At 47.6% G+C, this 20,891-nt stretch overlaps 2 protein-coding genes and 1 long non-coding RNA gene across 10 annotated transcripts in view; 1 reads left to right on the forward strand and 2 right to left on the reverse strand.

The window, feature by feature from the left end:
* Window positions 1-735: 735 nt before the first annotated feature.
* On the reverse strand, window positions 736-9,991 carry LOC134423304 (cytochrome P450 2J2-like). Of its 4 annotated transcripts, none has more exons than XM_063166216.1 (10): window positions 9,888-9,991; window positions 5,979-6,283; window positions 5,303-5,465; window positions 4,951-5,157; window positions 4,247-4,407; window positions 3,682-3,858; window positions 3,293-3,428; window positions 2,934-3,121; window positions 2,340-2,478; window positions 736-1,354 (listed from the first exon to the last, which is right to left on the reverse strand). In XM_063166216.1, the coding sequence occupies exons 2-10, from the start codon at window positions 6,165-6,167 to the stop codon at window positions 1,179-1,181; spliced, it is 1,536 nt and encodes a 511-aa protein (XP_063022286.1). In that variant the 5' UTR covers window positions 6,168-6,283; window positions 9,888-9,991; the 3' UTR covers window positions 736-1,178. The 4 variants fall into 4 exon arrangements, with proteins under 4 accessions (XP_063022286.1, XP_063022285.1, XP_063022288.1 ...); XM_063166215.1 differs by lacking the exon at window positions 9,888-9,991 and adding an exon at window positions 6,640-6,797; XM_063166218.1 differs by lacking the exon at window positions 9,888-9,991 and adding an exon at window positions 6,640-6,795 and having other exon boundaries at window positions 5,008-5,157.
* Window positions 8,605-20,891, forward strand: part of LOC134423308 (uncharacterized) — a 43,004-nt gene continuing 30,717 nt past the window's right edge. For 3 of the 5 annotated variants that reach the window (XR_010029053.1, XR_010029052.1, XR_010029049.1), the window contains exons 1-3: window positions 8,605-8,667; window positions 10,183-10,721; window positions 12,961-13,122. This is a non-coding gene — a long non-coding RNA (uncharacterized LOC134423308). Of the gene's footprint in view, window positions 8,668-10,182; window positions 10,722-12,960; window positions 13,123-16,727; window positions 19,669-20,891 lie in introns of those variants that run through there. The other 2 variants (XR_010029050.1, XR_010029051.1) reach the window with 2 other exon arrangements.
* On the reverse strand, window positions 8,661-18,655 carry LOC134423306 (cytochrome P450 2J2-like). The gene is made up of 9 exons (XM_063166221.1): window positions 18,449-18,655; window positions 16,781-16,943; window positions 16,008-16,148; window positions 13,951-14,111; window positions 12,943-13,119; window positions 12,259-12,400; window positions 11,516-11,703; window positions 10,361-10,499; window positions 8,661-9,887 (listed from the first exon to the last, which is right to left on the reverse strand). The coding sequence occupies exons 1-9, from the start codon at window positions 18,653-18,655 to the stop codon at window positions 9,709-9,711; spliced, it is 1,497 nt and encodes a 498-aa protein (XP_063022291.1). The 3' UTR covers window positions 8,661-9,708.

Below are 20,891 nucleotides of genomic sequence, written 5' to 3' on the forward strand. Positions count from 1 at the left end.
CTTAAAAGGTCAATCAGGCCATGCGGCTGGGATTCTGTTGGAGCTGTTAGACCTCTGTGACCATGGAATAAAGCTCTGGATATTAACCCTCCGGCAGAATCCGTTTCCATCCTCCTCACCATAGCCTGAAGCCTTCTCTCCTGAGGTAAATGGAATTCCTAACAAGCCTGAACTTGTTCACTGCCCAGCTGCAACCTCCAGCAAGCTAAAGGTGTCTCTGAGGTGATACACCTCAGTTGCTGCCTTTGGCCCAGCAGCAAGGGTCAGACGGGCCCAGGCACAATCTACCTGGTAATACTGGGATTCATATTCCAATAGCCAATCTTGGGACTGTTTCATTGTGTAGATGATGGTTCAAAATAGTAACTTGATGCTGTAATTTCCCAAGGCAGCCTCTTCCTCCTCAGACTGTTGAGTGCAGTTTAACTGCATTGTGTGTTGCTGCAGCTCACCCCACTGCCCTTGGACACACCAGCCACTCCATGATGTTGGGCAGGTAAATAGAGGATTTTGCATATTGTAATTCTAGCTGTGCCACCAGAATCATTTTTTCCATCACTTCTGCAGGAATTGCCTTTGCTTTTACGGTGCCAGCCTCCTGCAGTGCAGGGACAGAGACACAGGGCATGGCCAAAGCCTACAGCCCCTGCTGGACATTGCCTCTGTTGGTCTTCACTTGGCAGAACACTTCATGACAAAAATGCTTTGGTAAAGATTTATTATGCATGAGACAAGTTTTAGAGAGTTACTTTTTATTTCCATAAGTACATCTTAAGGAAATGTCAAATTAATTAATGTGTTAATGTTATAAAACAAAAGCTGGTATTGCTCTCCCACTGTACCCAGCCACAGTGAGTGGCTCCACAGTGTGGTCTCTAGTGTCCCTCATTTTGCCAAGGTGAACCATGGCCATCCATCACCAAATTAGGACATCCCCAAGCCCCTCATTAATTTACAGTGCCATAGGACAAGCCGAATAATGCCCTGGAAACCCCTAGGCTGATCCCATGATCACACCATCATGGGATACAGAGTGCAAGGTCTAATTGTGAAAAAAATGATTTTACAATTGCTTTGAAAGAAATAAACCACCCAGCCTCCCGCTAGAGCTGTCAAGGGCTTGTTTTCAGCAGCCCTGACAAAGGATTCTCCATGTGAGGAGGATGGCCAAGGCTCCCCTAGCGAGGCACAGCACAGATCTTGTAGGGCTGTGGGGCCATTGCAATGCCCATCATGGGCTGGAGGCTGAGCGTGGTGTCTGGGGGTGCCTGGAAGGTGAATTTCTGGAGCAGGGAGGTGAAGAAGAGGAAGAGCTCGGAACGGGCCAGCAGCTCACCCAGGCAGGAACGCTTCCCTGTGGAGACAGAACCCACAGCATCCTCAGAGTGTGCTCTTGCTGCTGAAAATGCTTCTGCCTGCCCTTAGGACTGTGGTCCAGCTGTGCTACCCCATTGCTGGGTGAGTTTTTCAATCCAAACCAAGCTTCCCAACAATACTTTGGCATTACAGCATGGTCTGCCCCCAGATTGCATGACTTTTTACACACACACATATAGTAGGAGTCCTAGTAAAATATATGTATTGTATAAGGGGCCTTGCCCCAATCCTAGTTGTTCTAAATGAGCTGCAGCTGTGATGCCCTTAATTGGGCGGCAGCTGTGGCTAATGAAGATAACTGGGATAAAAGGGGGTGGGTTGGCCAGTCAGGGAGAGCCTTGGAGGGGCCCTAACGAGGAAGCAGGAGCAACACTGCTGTGAAGAGCTGCTTGTGTGAACACCACCCAGAAGGTACGGGACTCTAGAAATAGGATAACAGCAATATGAATACAACAAGTGGTGACCCCGACGTGATAGAAGATAGGACAGCCGAGAGCTGTGGCCGTCTGAGAGCTGGGACTCTAGAAATATAACAACAACACACACATGACCTGGATGTGCCCATCCTGGGAGAGCTCACCCAAGAGAGCTACCACAAGAGATGTTTGTGCTGGTGCTAAAAGCAACTTCCCCATGGAAGCTGCTGCCTGGGGAACCCTGTGGTGGCCACAGTGAGGCCCCTGGTGAGCTCAGCCATGGGGAGAAGAGCAATGGTCTCAGTGAAGATGTTCCTAAAACATTTGGAATTTACATGGTTTTTTATTCCTCCTCATTTCTCTTCGGTGCACGTGAAAGACAGAAAAGGGCTCCAAGTGTGGTTGTAGTGCTGTAGCAAGGCAATGGGAGCATTTTGAGCAGCACCTCCAGGGTGCATCTGCCCTTTCCATTGCTGTTTTCCTCTCTGTCTCCACCCTGCAGTTGGAAGCCCAAGCCCACGTGCACCATAATTCAACAAATCTTACCTGTAGAAAATGGTAGAAAATACTCATTTTTCCAGAACTTTCCATCCTTCAGAAAATGCTCGGGGTTAAAAGTAACAGGGGTTTTCCACTCATTCTTGTCAAACAGCAGAGAGGTTAAATTTGTCATTACAATAGTGCCCTAAGAGGAAAAAACAAAAATAAATCACACTTCTCTGGCACTGACAGCAGGAGGGGCAGTTTTATCTTCCAGTCTCCTCTCCATGAAGAACATCCTTAGTCAAATTCTACAGAAATTATTTGTGCAACATCCCACTGCAAGCCCAGATTTTCTTCTTCTTCTCTGTTTGGAGGTGCAGTTACGTAACTGCATTTTCCCTCGTCAGCATCATTTTTATCTGTTGAATCTTGGGCTAAAGTCCCTCTAAGAGCTGGGGGCTGTCAAAGGCATGTGTGGGGTGGGGCACTAATCAGGGAGCTGGAGAACGTTGGATGGCAAAATCCATGTTGAGCAGGAGTGAACTCTGGACAGGGCAGGGACAGTGTCTGCACAGGAGGGGCCTGGCCTTGGCACCGTGCCTGGGGAGCTGAGAGTGTCCCTGGAGTGCCAGCACTTCCCAGCACTCTGGAGTTTACCTTTGGGATGTAGTATCCATCCACGTAGGTGTCCTCTGATGCCATTCTGGGCACGTTGAAAGGGATAACGTTGCCTTTCCTCTGCACTTCGTGGATGACAGCGTTGGTGTAGTGCAGCTTGTTCCTGTCCTCCAGGGCTGGGGGCCGTGCCTCGCCGATGACCGCGTCGATCTCGGCTTGCACCCGGGCTGGGAAAGAGCAGGAATGAGCCCAGGGAAAAACCCTTGGAACAATACGAGGATATTGCTGTAAGGGTCTACCAAGAGACCTCTTATGGGAGTGTGGGGATGCTCCCAACTGGTCTCTTACAGAGCTTTGAGGGATAAAAGCAAGGCAAAATATGTTTTTGCTAATTGTACCTTGAATTTCTGGATGTACGGCCATAAAGAGCAACGCCCAGCGGAGCGTTGAGGACGTGGTCTCAGTCCCAGCAAACATCAGGTCAAGTGAACAGGCCATGAGGTGCTCCTCCTGGAAGGTGTTACTGTCGTGGTCCTTCAGGAGAAGGAGTGTTAGTGTCACAGGAAGAGTGAGGCTGTCCTGGCACCAGGCTTGGTCCAGACCACCCCAAGGATTTTGGCAGATGCTGCTGACCCCTCGCATCCCCATCCTGCTGATGTATGGTTGAACCTGATGTCTGTCCTGAGCTCATAAAAGGCTACACAGGCAGCTCAGAGAACTGGGGCTCATTTCCCATCCCCTCTGGTTCTAAGCCCCACTCCAGGAGGGTTTTCTCCCCACTGCTGACCTTGGAGATCTCCAGCAGGTAGCTGTCAATGTAGTCCCGGCTCTCTGAGGGGTTCCAGTCCTCCTTGTGTTTGTTGATCTGCTCTTGCATGAATTTTTGCAAAACCCTCCAGTGTTTGAAAATGGTTTGGTGGGCTCCAGGTAAGTACTTCATTATAGATGGGAAATTGTTGTACAGCTTGGAATACAAAAGGAGAAAGACAAGTTGAATAAAGGACTTTAAAAACGCTTCTGACATCAAGACTTCAGCCTGCGATTGCTCTTGCTGAACTTCTGGAGCTGGTAGAAACAGCTCAGATCCAGAAGAGCAGAATTCTCATTATGGGGTAACTTGTGTGTTACTCACTATTTCAGCAGGCAGGTTGGCAATCAGTGGGCAGGAAAAGTGATTTTGGATGAGAGAGAGCAGTGTGAGCTGGGTACAACTTAACGCAGAAAGAAATGACAGGCAAATCTACCCTGTTCAAAGGAACAGGGAATGACAGCTCTTGTGATGACAACACTGTGACTTAAGGTTGACTCCAGAGAAGAAACTGTGCCCTGAGTTGGTGGCCGGAGGGCTGTACCTGGCTTGAGACAGCTCCATGGAGGGCAGTCATTTCATTCATCAGCTTCAGCAGTCTTTGGAAATCCTCATCGTGGTAGTCAAACCGATTGCCAAAGATGAGGGAGCAGATGACGTTTGCAACAGCATTAGTGATTTTCAACTGAGGGTTGAAAGGATTCCCTGGAGAAGAGAAAGATCAGTTCTCTTCCACTCTTCTCAGAAAAGAAGAAAACACATGTCAGAGGTAAAGTAATCAAGAAATATGAATGTAATGAGTGTCCCCTAATGGGCAGTGTCCGATGTCAGTGCTTTCCTGGGGTACCTGGCTGACCCTATGAGCTGGCCAAGCTTGGCAGGACAACCCCAGTGGTCCCAGTTCAATCAGCTTATGGAGATGTTTGTTTGCTTCTGAAAACAGGGTCTGCAGGATGTCATTGGAATTCATTGGAAACATCAGCATTTATGCACATGCAGTATTTCCCAGAGAGGAGTAGACAGAAGGTGGGCTGTGAATAATGCTGTGGGTGCATTCCCCAGCCAGTTGGAAGGCAAAGCACCTGTAGGAAGGAGCAGGGATGCTGGCAATGTTGTAGCATCGCCTGCAAGGTGTGGTATTTTTCTGCATGCAGTGACATTATAACAGGCCCTACCAGGATGAACACTCACCCTGTCCATCCCTGAACACATCCACCAGGTATCTGCACTCCTCCTGGATGCACGCACCCTGTTCATCCCTAAACACATCCACCAGGCATCTGCACTCCTCCTGGATGCACTCACCCTGTTCATCCCTAAACACATCCACCAGGTATCTGCACTCCTCCTGGATGCGCTCCTCCAGGCTCCTCTTCCCCAGGCCGAAGTTCCGGAGCGTGGTCAGGGTGAACCTCCTCTGTGCCTTCCACAGGTGCCCGGTGGAGAAGACCAGTCCTGGCAGGACACCCCTGTGAGCCAAGGCCGATCTCCCACTGAGGGAGAAAAGCTCCAAGGCTCTGCCTTGTCTCCAGCTGACTCAAACCTCTGCAGGGTCCAGCTTGGACCTTACAGCTGAGGCATGAATTGAGGGGTAACTCACCGATCTTGGTGAAGATCTGCTCATCGATGGGAAGGTCAGGGCGTTCCAGGAACTTGTCCCCTTGGTTTACGAGCACTTCCTTCACCAGCCGCATCCCAGTAACCAACACCAACCTCATGCCGCCCATGTTCAGGCCGAAGATGTCACCATATCTTTTAGTTTGCTGGGAGGGGACATAAACAAAAGGGGTTTTCATTTACAATGGATGTTCCTGGTGAGACCAGGACACCCCTGTCAGGGGACATGGGTAAAAATAAGGGAAAAGTGGGAGGAATGTGTGCACTCTGCCTGAGGGCAGGTTTTTTTTTTTTCCTCTTTTCCTAAATCAGTGATTAGGAATATGTTAATTGGCCATAAATCAAGCAAACCTCACCAGATTTGACTTTTCAGTCCTGTGTTTTTCCAGTTATTGTTTCACCCCATTCCAGCCCCCCCTCAGACCTGTTGGGTTTGTACATCTGTGACTGCACCTGTGGGATCGTGCTGTGACCTTTGCCCATGGAATCACTCCACACTCATCACCCTGCTTGGACTCAGGTAAATGTCAGCAATGAGGACAAACCTCCTGCCTGCCTCCACTACCTGTGGGGTTTGGGTTATCCCTTTCCCTGCATGGCTGGGGAGGTGTAGCTGCAATCCCTCCATCCCTTCCCCTTGCTGCTCTCCACCCACGTACCCTCTGCACTCCACCCACAGGATCTTTGAAGTCTACGAGGTAGAGGTGCCCCAAAAAGGGCAGGCGGAGGGGGGTGGGAGGGAAATTCTTTGGATTTCTGTTCTTCATGTAGTCTGCGATGAGCAGGAAGATGAAGAGAAAGATGAGGAATGTCTGGAGGGAGATGCTGTCCCAGAGGAAGTGCAGCATGGCTGGATGCTGGGGCTCTGCAGGGACGTGTCCCACAGCAGGTCAGGCAGGTTGAGCTCACAGGGCACCACTGAGCCCCCCAGGTCCAGGGGGAGATGGGTGATGTGCTGGCACAGCTGTGGGTGCAAACACAGGACAGTAAGGAGTGGCTTTTGCAGCCTGCTCTTGGGGCTACATTCACACTCCGGCTTTCCCAGCTTTCAGATAGGATTAAACCCTTCTTGATTAAACTGAAACATTCCCTCTCATCTGATTTAAAACAAATGCACCATGAACCAGAACACCATCAGCATTCCCCGTCCCCTCCAGACTCCTTTCAGTACTTGACTAAACCCCAGTGCTCCATGCCCTTGTCTAAAGGACAGAAATGAGCCTTGTGGTATTTAGATTAAAACCTGGCAGTTTGAGCATGCAGCTCCCACAAACCCATCCCCCAGGATGACCCTGCTCCCTCCTTCCCAGGTGTCCTCACCGTGCTACGTCCCAGTTTCAGCTTCTCAGGGAGTCTGCAGCTGCTCCGAGAGCCTCGTGCTTTCCTTGTTTACAGCAGCTCCCTTCCTGGTATGAGGAGTCCTGGCCAAGCCCCTGGTCTCAGGGCACACCGAGATAAGGTTGCACAATCTCTCCCAACCCATCTGAGTGCATTTCATGTTTCCGTGTCTGGGTGACGTGGGCTGGGAGTGAACAGCTGTCCCGGAACTCGGCACTTCCTGAGCACCAACATTTTCTGATCTCCACCAGAGCAGTGCAGGTAGAGCAGCTGGCTCTGGCCATGCCCTGAGCTCTCCAGCCATCCCTCCCCACCTGCCTTGTCCTTTGAGTCACGGGGAAGCTGCTCCCAAAGCCCCACAGAGCTGGTGAAGGTGCTGAGAAGCTGATGCTGATGCCCAGCTCTGCAGGCTGGGGCCCTTTGCTGGGAGCTGGCAGCAGAATGGGCTGCATTTTCCCACCCAGGAGCAGCTCTGGGTTAGGGAGGAGTTCATGCACATGGGCCATGTGGAACTTTGATGTGTCTGTTGTGCTTTGCTGTGAAAGAAGCAGGGAGCAGCAGCACTTTGCCCCTGCACCATGTGGCTCTGTCACAGCCCCTTGCAGTCATCAGCTGCCTCCTCTTGCTCTCAGGGACGTTTTGGGTGCCTTTTCTCTCTTTTGGGGCCATCAGTTGTGGCTGTTTGGAACATTGTACAGTGCTGATGACAAGGCACAGAGGTGCACCAGAGCCACTGTAGTGATGCCATACACATGTTCTCCATAACCTTATACTTGGGAAGCTGGAAATGTCAAATATCTGTTTTACTGTAGAATTTCAAGGGGAGGGGCCTGTTTTTGAGAATATCTCTTTTAATCTCTGGTTTTTAAGCACACTTAGGCATGAGTCACTGGAGATGCATGTGTTCACCAGCAGTGACATGAGAGGATCCACTTGAAAATTAAACAAGTTCATGCCTCCTGCCTTTAAGGTATGGCATGATTGCATTTAAGTAAAGGAAAAAAAAAAGAAGAAAAAGAAAATCACTTCAATCATTTATTCTCTCCAGGAGTAGGGGAGGAAACTCCAAGGTAATGAAGAAACACAAGTTGGAAATGAAAGAGATCAATATTTATTTGCTAAGCCAGTGCAAATAATACAAGCTGCAGCCACAAGCCAGAGGTCAGACCTACAGCAGAAGGAACACAAAAATGGAGAGAAACCAGTGCCTCGTCCCGAGTGGCGCTGAAGACTTCATAGGTGCAAAAAAAGTCCTTGTATCTTTTATGTTTTCTCTTTCACAAAGACAAAAACACAACACGGGAGCCCGTGACTGTGACACAATAATTAAAAACGCAATAGGATTAAAGTGATCAGTCGGAAGGACAGCTCAGTGACAGAATCCCCGTGTGCCCGGCGTGGCAGGGATGTGATGTGCAGAGCACTCTCCCCTGTGGCATAAATCTGCCACTGCACAGGGACTGCTTTGTACCGCAGCAAAGCCGCTACTGCCGGGGACAGAGGAGAAAACCAGCGGAAATGAAACTCGATGTAATCCTCTTTTCCTGTTAACTATTCCATAGCCTATGTGGGTACCCACAGAAAAGTCACTTATGAAAGGTAAGAAGCAAAAAAACAAGAAAAACAAGAAGAAGGACCTTTGCTATAGTGACTACAGTCCAAACTGACGCACACAGGAGACAGCATTTCTAAGCACAAATGCTTGGTCACATAAATGGAGAAATTCTCTACAAGTTGCATATTTAATTAACTCTCATCCAAAAAGGCCTGGCATAGGAAGAAGCTGTGTCCATGGTGCAGGGTGCCCTGTCCCAGCTGCTTCCTTGGCCCCCACTACGTCCATGCTGCTCACACAGACACAAATCTTTGCCAGAAGCAGAGGGGAAGTGCTGAACTCGTGACCTGCCACCACAAAACCACTGTTCCAACACTTCCTTCCTGAGGGCCAGCACTGAGCTGCCACGGGCATGACCCTTCCAACTCTGCTGTTCCCTTTCTGCTGCGCTTCAGGTGAGCAGCTCTCCAACAACCCCAGGGGATTATTTTGTTGCAGCTTTTCTGATTTGGATTTTACTAGCACAAACCTTTTGCTTTTCTAATATAAAATTACTGTATCATATTTTTATAGCCCTTCCAGACCTGGTGAGAGCACAGCTCCTTGTGCCATCCCGCTGGGGCTGGGCTGTGGTAGAAGCAGCTTCTACTCCCCTGTAGCCTTGTAATTAAAATTCCCATATACTCTTTGAGATTAAAAAAAAAAATGCTTGCTGCTGCTGCTGCAGAGATCTATTTTATATCTTAGATATCTTTTATGCCTGGAAGTGTCCAAGGCCAGGCTGGATGGGACTTGGAGCAACCCGATTTTGTGGAAGGTGGCCCTGCCCATGGCAGAGGGGCTGATCTTTAAGGTCGCTTTCAAGCCAAACTGTTCCTTGATTCTGTGATTTCCATCACACAGCAGCAATGTGGTGCTGCAGGGAGTTTCCACCACCCTGAGCCCAATCCCACCTGAAGCTCAGCGTTGGCTGTGGCCACCTTAAAGCCCAAATTGATGCTGAGTCTTGAGTCCAGAGCTTGTGTCCAAGGCCAGGAGCTTGCTCTGAGCAGGGACACCTCAGGAGCCCTTGGATATTTGGGTGCTGCAGCATTAGGGGCTGCTAAGTGGTCTCTGGGTGATGGACATATTCCCCATGGAAAAGTCAACATCAAACCATGCTTTTGCAGCTGGCAGACACCTTTCTGGGAATTGCTGACAGTGGAAATTAGGGAATAAGGCTTTTAAATCTATGCATTTTATCAGACTGGTAGCAGGGAGCAGGAATGAGGTGAAGGGAAGAGCCCCATTGTTTGCTGCAGCGGGCAGGATGTGGCCCTTGCGCCCTTCCCCTGCCACCCAGATAGCGGCGGGTTCTGGACCTCCAGGGCCCATCATTTCAGCCCAAAACCTCTGGGGTGGTCAGGAGAGGGGGATGTCCCAGTTTGTGAGGCTGCAGGGTGGTCAGGAGAGGGGGATGTCCCAGTTTGTGAGGCTGTGGGGCAGCCAGGCCCGGCTCAGTGCCGGGGCACGGCGCAGAGCTGGAAAGGTTTGGGGCAGCGCGTGAGGCTGAGCGTGAAGGCGAAGGACAGCGCGGCCTCAGCTGGGGCCTGGAAGCTGAACTTCTGCAGCAGGGCCACGAAGAAGATGAAGAGCTCGGTCCTGGCGAGCTGCTCCCCGGGACAAGCCCTCTTACCTGGAAAAGGAGCACAAAGAACCCGACAGAGTGCGAGCGAGCTCAGCCAGCTCCGAGGCTCCTCCGGGCCGCGCCGCCTCGCACAGGCTGCGGCGCCTTTTCTTCCTGGAAAGGTTAGGTGGCAATGTTCACCCACACAATCTGCTCAAAGCTTCCCCAGTTTACTGCCGAGCAAACTGCGCCTGTTCCGAGAGGCGAGGAGCGGAAACTGTCTGAACAACCCAGTTATGTAACTTCTGCAGGAAGAAAAAGAGCCTTTTTCTTTTCCTTTTTTTTTTTCTTTTCCATCCTGCAGTAACAAATTGATTTCCTCCCCGCTCCGAGCAGCCTCTATTAACTGTGACTGGGATTTTCGCTGTGGGGATGGGCTGGAAGCTGAACAAGAGCGGTACCCCCTACTCTATAAGCAGTGTCTCGGGGAAGAAATAAAAGCCTTGCAAGAAGAAAAGCCACCTCGCCATCCATCACCCTACCTGCAGAGAAGGGCAGAAAAGCCTCCCGCCTCCTGTACTGGCCGTTTTCCAGGAAATGTTCAGGATTAAAGGTGTCGGGAGTCTCCCACACGTTTTTGTCGAACATTATCGAGGTCAGGCTGGTCATCAGGGTGGTGCCCTGCGAGAGGTGGAGAAAAGGGGCGATTACGCGGAGAGGAGCCGAAATGTTGTCAGACTGGGTTATTATTAGCTCTGTAAATTACACTGTTTTAACGGCAAAACGGGCCCTTTTTCCCTCCTAAGCCACGTAATTAAGATGAAAGCCTGCAGGATTGTTCACTTGTGTGTGTGTCTTTACAGATCACTGAGTTTTGATCTGCATCCTGAGCTGCAGTAACAGGTGATGGCAATGCAAACCAACTTTAAATTGGTAGCATTGCATTCCCATAGGACCTTGAAGCAATTTAATCAAGTAATTTTCAATTGATTTTTTTAAAATGTGGTTTTTTTTAGAAAAAAAGTTAAACTGATCTGGTTTATCTCCACATTTTCCATCAGCAAGAGAAATATTCTAATCAATGGGGAAGAAAATGCCTGAATTTTTAAAATTTACCTCAGTGCAACCAGTCATATAGAGGGAAGAGACGAGTTATATATAAATCTTATATTTGCTTTTGTAATTGCGGAACAGTGTGTGTGAAACTATATTAATTACCTGTCTTTCATCAAGTGCTACTTTTAATAGATGATTATTAATGTTGTGTAGAATTAACAAACCCCAACTGTTTGCTTTCCTATGTTTCCTCTATTCCCATAACGTGCTGAGGGTGTCTTTTACAAAATTTAAGGCATAAACCTTTTAAAATTATCAATTACAGCCAACACCTTGAGGATCTCACAATTCTCCTCTGTAAGGAGGTGAGATCTATAACAACCCCACAGAATCCATCAAGAGGGCTTGTATTTTCTAAATAATTGCGATATTTCTGTAATATCCTGCTGGTTGGTTCCCCCTCAGGTGAGATTCAGGGCTTGGGCCATGAAGACCACGCTCTGGTGGGATGAAGGCTGGTAGGGCGAAGGCTGTTGGGATGAAGGCTCCTGGGACAAAAGGCTGGTGGGACAAAAGGCTGGTGGGATGAAGGCTGGTGGGACAAAAGGCTGGTGGGACGAAGGCCGGTGATCCCCACGCACTTTGGGCAGGTGGAAGCCAGCCAGGGTGGTGTCGCTGGTGGCCATGCGGGGCACCCCCAGGGGCACCACGTTGCCCACGCGCAGCACCTCGCTCAGCACGGCGCTGGTGTAGGGCATCTTCTCCTTGTCGGCCATCGAGGGCTGCTGGCACTGCCCGACCACGGCGTCGATCTCCTGCTGTACTTTCTCTACAGGGACCAAAAAAAATGAAAAATATCCCTCTTCATAGAATTTTTAGGGTTGGAGAAGCCCTCTTAAATGATCAAGTTCAACCATTAAACCAGCCCTGCCAGGCCACCACAGTGCCACATCCTCACTCCTTTTGAACACTTCCAGGGTGATTGCACCACTCCCCCGGGCAGACTGTTCCAGGGCTGGATAACCTTTTCAGTGAAGAAATTTTCCCTAATATCCAACCTAAACCTCTACTGGTACAACCTGAGGCCATTTCCCCTTGTCCTGTCACTTGTTCCTTGGGAGAAGAGACCGACCCCCACCTGGTTGTACCCTCCTTTCAGGGAGTGGTAGAGCATGAGAAGGTCCCCCCCGAGCCTCCTTTTTTTTCTGGGCTAAACATTCCCAGTTCCCTCAACAGCTTCTCCTAAGACTTGTCCTCAAAAAGTTCCCAAGAGGATACCTGGGGCACAGGCATATCCAAGATGTGGCAGAGCTGGGATAACTCTGTTCCCTGAGCTTCCCTTACCCAGTTTTGGGCTAAGCAAAGGACTCCTGAGTGGCCCTACCCTGAATGTGGGGGTACGCGGCCATGTAGAGCAGAGCCCAGCGGATGGCAGTCGCCGTTGTCTCTGTCCCAGTTAAGAACAGGTCCAAGGTGGAGCACAGCAGGTTTTCCTCATGGAAGTAGGAGCTGGTGTCACCCTTAAACTTGGAGGAAAAACATGGCAATGAAAGCTCTTATTCTGGAGGGGATGCTTTTAAAACCCAATCCAAAATCACCTGTGCGTAACTGAAGTCCTACTGCTCCTTTATTATCTACACCTGGGCTTGGAAATTTCCAGCCTTTCACTGGGTTTCAAGCCCTATGGACTGTTTTGACAGACACCCTGGTTGCTGTAGAGTGGCTCTTGAAAGCAGGTAGCATTTTTAAATGTCAAGTTTCACAATAGCAAACACAGGCGTGCGAGTGCTCGCAGAAACATGAACATGTTCCCTGAGAGTCCTCCTACGCCGTGTGACAGAACGAAAAAGGGAGAAAGACAAAGTGTAAATCCTTTCAAATGGGAAAAAAAAAATATATGTGTTTCTAAGTGATCAGGCTTCTGCTGCTGCAAAAGTTTGATGTGGCAGAGGTAGGGAGGGGAAGGCAAGAACTGTGAGGCAAGAACTCCCCTGACAAAACAGCCCTGAATCTTCTCTGCTCATTCTATGGGTTAATCTTTAGGTGGTTTTGGTTATTTACTTCCTACCTTTTCTATTTCCTTCAGGTAGCAGTCAATATAATCTCCTGCCTCGGACTGGTCCAAATCCTCTTTGTGCTTCGCAATCACGCCTTTCACAAAATATTGAAGTTTCTCCCAGTGCCTGAAGATTTTCCTGAAGGGTCCTGGCAACCATCTCATGATCAAAGGAAAAGCATTATAAAGCTGGTAAGAAATCAAACAGAGCAAAAGAGCATTTTTTGAGTTAGAAAAGAGCAGGTATCAGTTGAGAGGATGGGACTCTTAATTAATTGATTAACTCTGTTTGCTACCATGAAAAAAATTATCCTTGCTGTAACTGTCCAAATTGTACAAATTTATTTACATAGGTGTAAACCAGTGCAAACAAGGTAAGAATTGGACAGATATTTCCTCCTGATAAAGTTCTCAAATACTGAATGGCCAAAGCTGCCCCCTAATGTGAAGTGGCCACAGGTGAGGTAGATGCAGATGAGCCCCTTAGTGTGTCCCCATGGAGGGGACAGAAATCAGACCATGGTGTGTGGCCACACAGAAAATACATCACCACAATCCACCTATTTGGTTTCTAAACCTGGAATCTCAATTTTTTTCATAAATAGAAGTTATTTAAGAAACTGGTTGGGATATGGTGTGGGAAAAAAAATAGGAATTTTCAGTGTTACTACTTCTTTTTAGATTTTCTTTAAAGATCTTGTTTTAAGATCTTTCTTTTAAGATCTTCTTTTAAGGTTTTCCTGTTGTTTTTTTGGTTATGTCAGGCATAAGATTGGTTTCACAATCCTGTAGTATTATTTTTTTCCTCCATGTGTCTCAATAATTTCAACTTACTTCCTTGCTTTCCTGATAGGCTTTGTGTATAAATCCCATCTAATGTAAAACAATTCTCCTGGTCATCTTCCTTTAAACACGGCTCTTTTTCTACAGGAAAAGGCAGATTATACCAATGCCTTAGAATCCCCAGTTTCTGAGCTGTTCCATGCAGCTGAAGCTGGAAAAACATCCCAGTGGCTTTACCTGGCCCCAGAAACTTCCGATGAGCAGCAGCGTTTCAGCCAGGGAGTGCAGCAGTTCCTGGAAACGGTTGTCATGGTAGTCAAAGCGGCTCCCAAAAGTTATGGAACAGATGATGTTTGAAACAGCACTGTTAATTTTGTAATGAGGGTCAAAGGGCTGTCCTGGAGGAAAGAAAAGGAAAGGAAACTGCCTGTAGGGAGTTGGTCTTGTCTCCCGAGGAACAAGGGATAAGAGGAAACAGCCACAAGTTGTGCCAGAGGAGATTTTGACTGGGTATGAGGGAAAATGTCTTCATTTGAAAGGATGGCAGGCTTTGGAAGGGGCTGCCCAGGGCAGTGGTGGAGTCACCATTCCTGGAGTGTTTGAAAGATGTGTAGATGTGACACCTGGGGCCATGGTTTAGTGGTGAACATGGCAATGCTGGGTTAATGTTTGGACTCAGTGAACTTAAGGATCTTTTCCAACATGAATCTCTCCATGGTTCTATGATTCTAAAGACAGCTTTCATTTGTTTTTCCTGTTCAGTCTCAGTCAAAACCATATTCTCTGTTAGGTCCACAGCTGTGAATCAGGGTGAGACCTACTTCTCACCCATGGTGGGGTTCAGGTTTCACCCCATGTCCTGGGGCACCCACCACCCCCATCACCTCCAGCATCCCACTGGAGCCTGGGCCAGGACATCCCATCCTGTGTGCAGCCCAGGTTGCTACTAGGCAGTGACATTAGCACTGAGCTGCCCAAGCAGGGTCTGAAGCAGTTTCCAGGGAAAACAACCAGCAGCATGCCATGCTATGGCTGTCAACTTTGCTTGCTGCAACCTGTGTTTGGTGCCAATTTTAAACACCAGGAGAGGATCCCTCAAAGCTTTTCCCAGGGCAGGGAGCCCAGGACAGCCACACTGCAAAAATACCATTGCCCTGGGCTTTAGTTGTCCACCATGAAGAAATCAAGGGAGCTGAAGGAGAGAGGGGAGAGGGTTGCAGATCTCTGTGCCCACCTGTAAACCCCAGTAACAGCTCATGTGGCCCATAGAGCCCATTAATAAAGTGAAGCGTGATGTGATGCTTGTCACATCTGTGTTCCCTGAGAGAGCTACTGAGCAGAGACCTCCATCTCCTTGGGCAGCCTGGAGAGCCACTTGCTGTGACAAGAGACTGATCTCAGTGACAAGCCCAGTCCAGCCCTGAGCTGCTGCTGAGCATCACTTTGAAATGCAAGGCACTCCTCACAGCACTGCTGCTCTCTCCACTCTTCAAGAAAGTAATTAAACCAGGCTGGTGCTCAGATATTAGAGTGATGGACATGATCACTATTTGTCATTACTAATGGGAAGAAAGGCCCAAACCAGCAGCTTAATTAGTTTATTGATTAGGACTATAGAAGACTATAATCAATTGGCAACATGGAGTATTTGGCCTGTTCAGTGCAACAGCAATTAAAATGGAGCAAGTTTAGTATATAATTTCACAATTCCTTTTTAGATCTTTCTTGTTTACTATATATAGCTCCATAGAATTAGCTCAACCCCATCTGCTTCTATTTAAAGCTGAAGTGCAACATCACCCATGTACCAACATACAAATTATTCTTACTAATATCCCTCTGGCAGTTTTTAAAAGCTGGACCATAAAAGAGCAAGGCACACGCTTCATCTGTGTGTGATACAAAGGGAAAGCCTGACTAAACAAGTTTTAAAATACTTTGCAAAACCAAGGACAAGCAGAGGTTAACTAAGCCTCTGAGTGGAAGTGCCTGATAGCAGGAGAGCTGTGTTTATTCCTTCGCAGAATGCATGAGACACTTCCTTAGCCATGTAAACACTCAAGTTTTAATAACCACCTAGTATATATTTGCTTAATATTAATAAGGAACAGCTAAAATAGGAGGCCTGAGGTCTAACATAAGTGCTAAAAGGCACAGTCTGGAAGTATAAGATAGAGATTTGAGCTATTGAAGAGATGTTTTGCATGTTTGGAGCTGTGCTGGGGTAAGAGTTTTACTTCTCATCATTCATTTAGCTGGAAGCTCTGAGCACAGTGCTGTGCATTAACCCCCACCTTTCTCCTCCTCAATTGTCTCCACAAGGTACCGACTCTCCTCTTGCACTTTTTCCTCAAAATTTACAGCAAGGCTTTTCAGTGTTGCTAAAGCAAACTTTCTCTGCTGCCTCCATATGTGCCCGTTGGATGATATAAGCCCTGTAGGTGGAAAAAACAGGTGAAAAATCTTCTCTCTGGGTCATTTGTGAGTGTTAGGGTTCTAAAACCATGTCCATTCATCATGGATAAAAACCCCAAAGCAAGGCAAACAAAGCTCGTGGATGTGGAAAAGGCTATGGCTTTTCCTGGGAATTAAAATTCAAGAGTAATTGGCTTATGCTAAAGATCTAGCTTTATGGATTTGCTTTAATCTGCTACTTTGTCACTTTGCGTGGGAAAAAAAGGTGTAAGCCAAAATACTCTGAGTACTATCACGCTGTTGGCAGAGCTGCAGGCAGGAGCACCCCGTCTCTGGAGCTGTGTGCAACTCAGGCAGGGAAAGTAAAGGAGCAATGAAAACCAAGGGGAAACGCTGCAAGTGTATCGATCTTTGGGCAGCTTGCATTTATTTCTCCTCTTTCATTAAAACCTGGTTTTGAGCCCATCCTCATCCCTAAATTGCACAGGGATTAAAACATACCCCTGTGAGATTATTAGTATTCTTGCCTTCCCTTGTGCAAACTTTCACAGGTGCAGCTCACAAGGGTTGAATTCAATCATTTTCTTTCCCTCTAACAGTTATCATTCCAGACATGAAAGTTTTGTCCCAAAATCCTGGTGGCTGTGCTTACCAAAGCCTTTAAATATTTCTTGGAGGAGTGGAATATTTGGCCGGTCAGCAAATATTTCAGCCTGGTGGACAAGAGCTTCTCTCACCATCTGGTACCCGTTGACCACCACGAATGTCAGACTTCCAAACTGCACGCTGAAGATGTTCCCATACCGACCCGTAAGCTGAAAGAGAGTCCATTGTCCTCTTGAACAAGAATATGGGAATGTTCAAAACTCTCCAGGCCAAGACCTTGAACAGGGAAATCTGACTTTGAATTTAACCCTGCTTGAAGCAAAGGGACTTCAGAGAAACCCAAACCCGAGCATGCAGGTCCCATCCAATCTCAGCTACTCCATGAAGGCTGGAGAAGGCATAAAAAGGGCTGGAGAGCTTTAGTATGGGAGAGATGGATTGTTTATATTTGTTATCTGGTGTGACCTGGGCTTGACCAGGTGTTTCCATCAGTTTGGCTTGTAACAAGGATGTAAGTTGCTTTCTAACTGATGGGCATCTGCTCTGTCCCTTTCTGTCCCACCACCTGGGTCACCACACTCAGGCTCTTCCTGCTGAGGGCAAAGCACGACAAATTATCCCTTTCATCAACTTTGTATCCAGAGCAGTGTGGTTTCTTCTCCAGCTCTCCCATTTAGACAGGAGCTCTAACTGCTTATTGCTAGACACATACTTCTAATTTTAAGCCTGACTGCATTTATGGCCAAATTGCAGCCATTTTCCTTGCATGGACTTTGCTGGCATTAGTGTCTCCTCTGAGATGTATAAGGGTAAAAGGAGGATCATATCTTCTCTCTGTCAGGGTGCTCATCTTCTTCTTAGAATGAATCTACATGAAAGGACACACAGGGTCACCCCAGACTGCTGTGGTGACTCATGAAACCAGCTTGGGACCAAATGGGTGTCTCAGTCATTGTGTGCTTGTAAGTAAATGGGATTAATTTTCTTAATAACTGTGTGTATTGCCAAAATATCCTAACTCAGGGATTCCCTCAGGGACCACCCATGCTGGTGGCCTGAGAGCACCCAGGGTAGACAGGGTAGTGTCAGCCTGCTAAGCAAAAGCAAGAGACAAATAGTCACCAGAAAGGATTTTTGCAGTCAGCATGTCAGAACTTCTTCCACCTTTTCAGAGAGAAATACTCAGCATGCATAAAATCTCTCTCTTTTTGTCTCTGGTGGGAGCAAATCCTTTCCAGAGAGATCATTGCCTCTTTCTGCAACACAGAAGAAGCCACAGGACAGGATTTTAAATGTTTCTTTCAGATGTGATGGGGTGAATTGTTGGCCTCTGAGCAAGGACAATTTCCAGAGGTGATCTCCAAACAGTTCCGCTGTCACACAGCACTTTTCACCTTTCCCCCAGCCTGGCCCAGCCCTTCGGAGCCCTTTCTGAGGTCCAGATGGAAATGGTTAGTTACAGTCAGATGGGAAGAAAAAGAAGGAACATATAGGGCTTCCTCCGTTATTGATTTCTTTCCCATTGGACCATCCTACTCCCCTGGAAGAGGAGGTGATTGTGAGAGATAAAACCAAGAAGGGTCATCTATCTCATGTGGTTGTTATATACCCAGCTCTGCAGAGGCTGCCCTTGCTGCTTCTCAGTGTAGTGAGTGATAAGAGTCATGGAAGGGTAAGATATTGTTAGTAGGGAAAATGTCTGTGGAGCTCTTACCTTCTGCAGTGCAAGATGGAGGGGCTGCTTAAAGTCCACAAAGGTTCCCACGAGAGGAAAGAGCTGCGGCCCTGGAGGGAAATTCCTGGGTCGTCTCTTTTTCACTAGGTCAATAATCAAAAGAGACAAGACCAGAACCACCAAAAGCATCCGACCATTCAGCTTTTTCGAGAATGACACAAAATCAGGCCAAAACTGAAGCTCCATCTTGGCTGATGAACTTGCAGGTTTTCATCCCAGGAAGGGACTTGATTCTGGTGTTACATTTGCTAAAACAGGAGTAAGTAACGACTGGAGAAGAAACAAAAAAAGCTAAAATGCTGATAGCTGACTGGAAGCTGCTTTTCCGTATACAGCTGCTGCCAGACCACCTGCTGAATAACTAACTTTAAACACCAGGATCTCCAAAAACAACCTTGAAACCTCACAACATTTGGCCAAGCAAAAGCAATCTTGCAAACCTTTAGCTTTACATCTCTGTCAACTCCCTGATTTCCTTATGGAAGAGCATTCCTCCCTTTTGCCCTGAACAAGGGGCTCCTTTATATGACACCCCGTTGGGATTATCAGCACAGCAAACATTCGAGGTGAGGTGAAAGCAGCTTATGGGGCTGATCACATGTGGTGGGCGTCGCGCACTTTCAGGGATGCTGAGGCATCTGAGGTGATGGACACCACACAAGGGGCTGAGGGGCTGATCCTGTTAAGTGCTAAGCACTATCTGCAAAGGGCTGGGTGCCTTCACTGCCCACCAAAGCCTTCCTGGCTTTGCCAGAGCTGTCAGGGGAGGTTCAGACAAGGGAAGAACTGCAGGGGCCCAGGGCTCTCCCAGCCACACAAATGAGAGTTAAAGGAGCTTAATTTCAAGAGTGAGAACATAGGCTCATGTGCTTGCCATGGGATTGGAACTTATGCATTTAAATCTCCTGGGTTTTCTGAAAATCTCCTTTGAATAAGGCTTCACGCTGACCTGGGGGAAGGCTGCAGTGGACTGACAGTGACCTCTATGACTTGGAAGCAATCTTGTGTCACCTGCTGATATTTAGCTACAACTTGGTTCCAGCTCACTCTTTCCCTTTTTTTTTCCCTTTTACAAAATTTACTTTTACAATGAATCTAAATGTATAGTAAAGCAAAACTATAAATAATGGGTTTTCAAGTTATTTGCCTAGAACTTAATATGAGAAATTCTGAAGGATGGTAATTTTTTACTGCCATAGAATCCTATAACGGCTTGGGTTGAATGAGAATTTAATATTAGAAATTCTGAAGGCTGGTCAATTTTTACTGCCATATGATGGTTTGGGTTTTTTTCATTTTTAAGGAAAAAAAATTTAATATGAGAAATTCTGAAGGCTGGTCAATTTTTACTGCCATATGATGGTTTGGGTTTTTTTCATTTTTAAGGAAAAAAAGTGCAGCTTTCCATAAGAAACAATAATTGGAAAAAATAAAATCTGGTATTCTCTAGTCTTTGACCATTTTAAAAAGCTTTGCTGTCCCTGTCTTTCATAATCTTAGAAGCACAAGCAGGCTATCTGACAGACCTGCACCTTGGCTATGGCAGGAGTCGTTTTTAGGGGCAAAAGTTATCTGCAACCCAACCCTTCTTGCTTTGAAATATTTACAGGTTCCTAGATGGGATTAGGCAGCAAACAGGGAACAGCAACGGGAGAAACATCTCACATCCCTTGTGTATAAAGCACATTTTACATGTCCCCATAGCACAGCTGTGAGCGGCAGTGGTTGGATGTGCTTTGCTTCTCCTCATGCCGGCGCGCCCACGGCGCTCCTGCACCACTTGCGTCCACGCGCCTCTTCCAGCCTTCCTGGTGTGGCAAGCCAAGCCTGGCTTACCAGAGGCTAAATCAGGATAGCAGGCTCGTGCTCCTCATCCTGGCACCGAGGAGATGACTCGGTTGGTGGAGGTGTCAGCCTACAGCATGCTCAGAGGGACTGTGATGATAAGGCGTCAACTTCTGCTAGCCCAGTTTCACTCCTCTGTTCCTCGCTGTGCCATATGATTTGTCAGCATGCACAGAGTGCAGATCCCTCTACCACTTGTGGCTGCTGTGAATCGGGCTACGTGCAAAGCCAAGGTGTTAATGTGTTCTTCTGGGTGGTGTTGTGGGGGTGGGTGCATCGTGGTTGACAGGAGAAATGTTATTTTTAGCAGGAGGAGCACATTCTGCATGTACTCACATGTGTCTTGTCAGTCAGAAACCTCAAGTCTATTCCCTTGCCTTGAAGCTTCACATGTCCAAATGCATCCTCTCACAAAGTTCTTAACACGCCAGATTTACAAAGAATTAGGGAAGAGCCTTCCAGTATTACCAGGGTTCTCCTAACCTTGGCAGACAGTAACACCAGCATGTTATCAAACTGTGGTGATTCTATTTTGGGTCCCAGGCTTTAATCAACCCAGTTCTCAGCACGTGGTGAT

Source organism: Melospiza melodia, chromosome 11 (assembly GCF_035770615.1).
Source record: "Melospiza melodia melodia isolate bMelMel2 chromosome 11, bMelMel2.pri, whole genome shotgun sequence".
Classification (NCBI taxonomy): Eukaryota; Metazoa; Chordata; class Aves; order Passeriformes; family Passerellidae; genus Melospiza; species Melospiza melodia.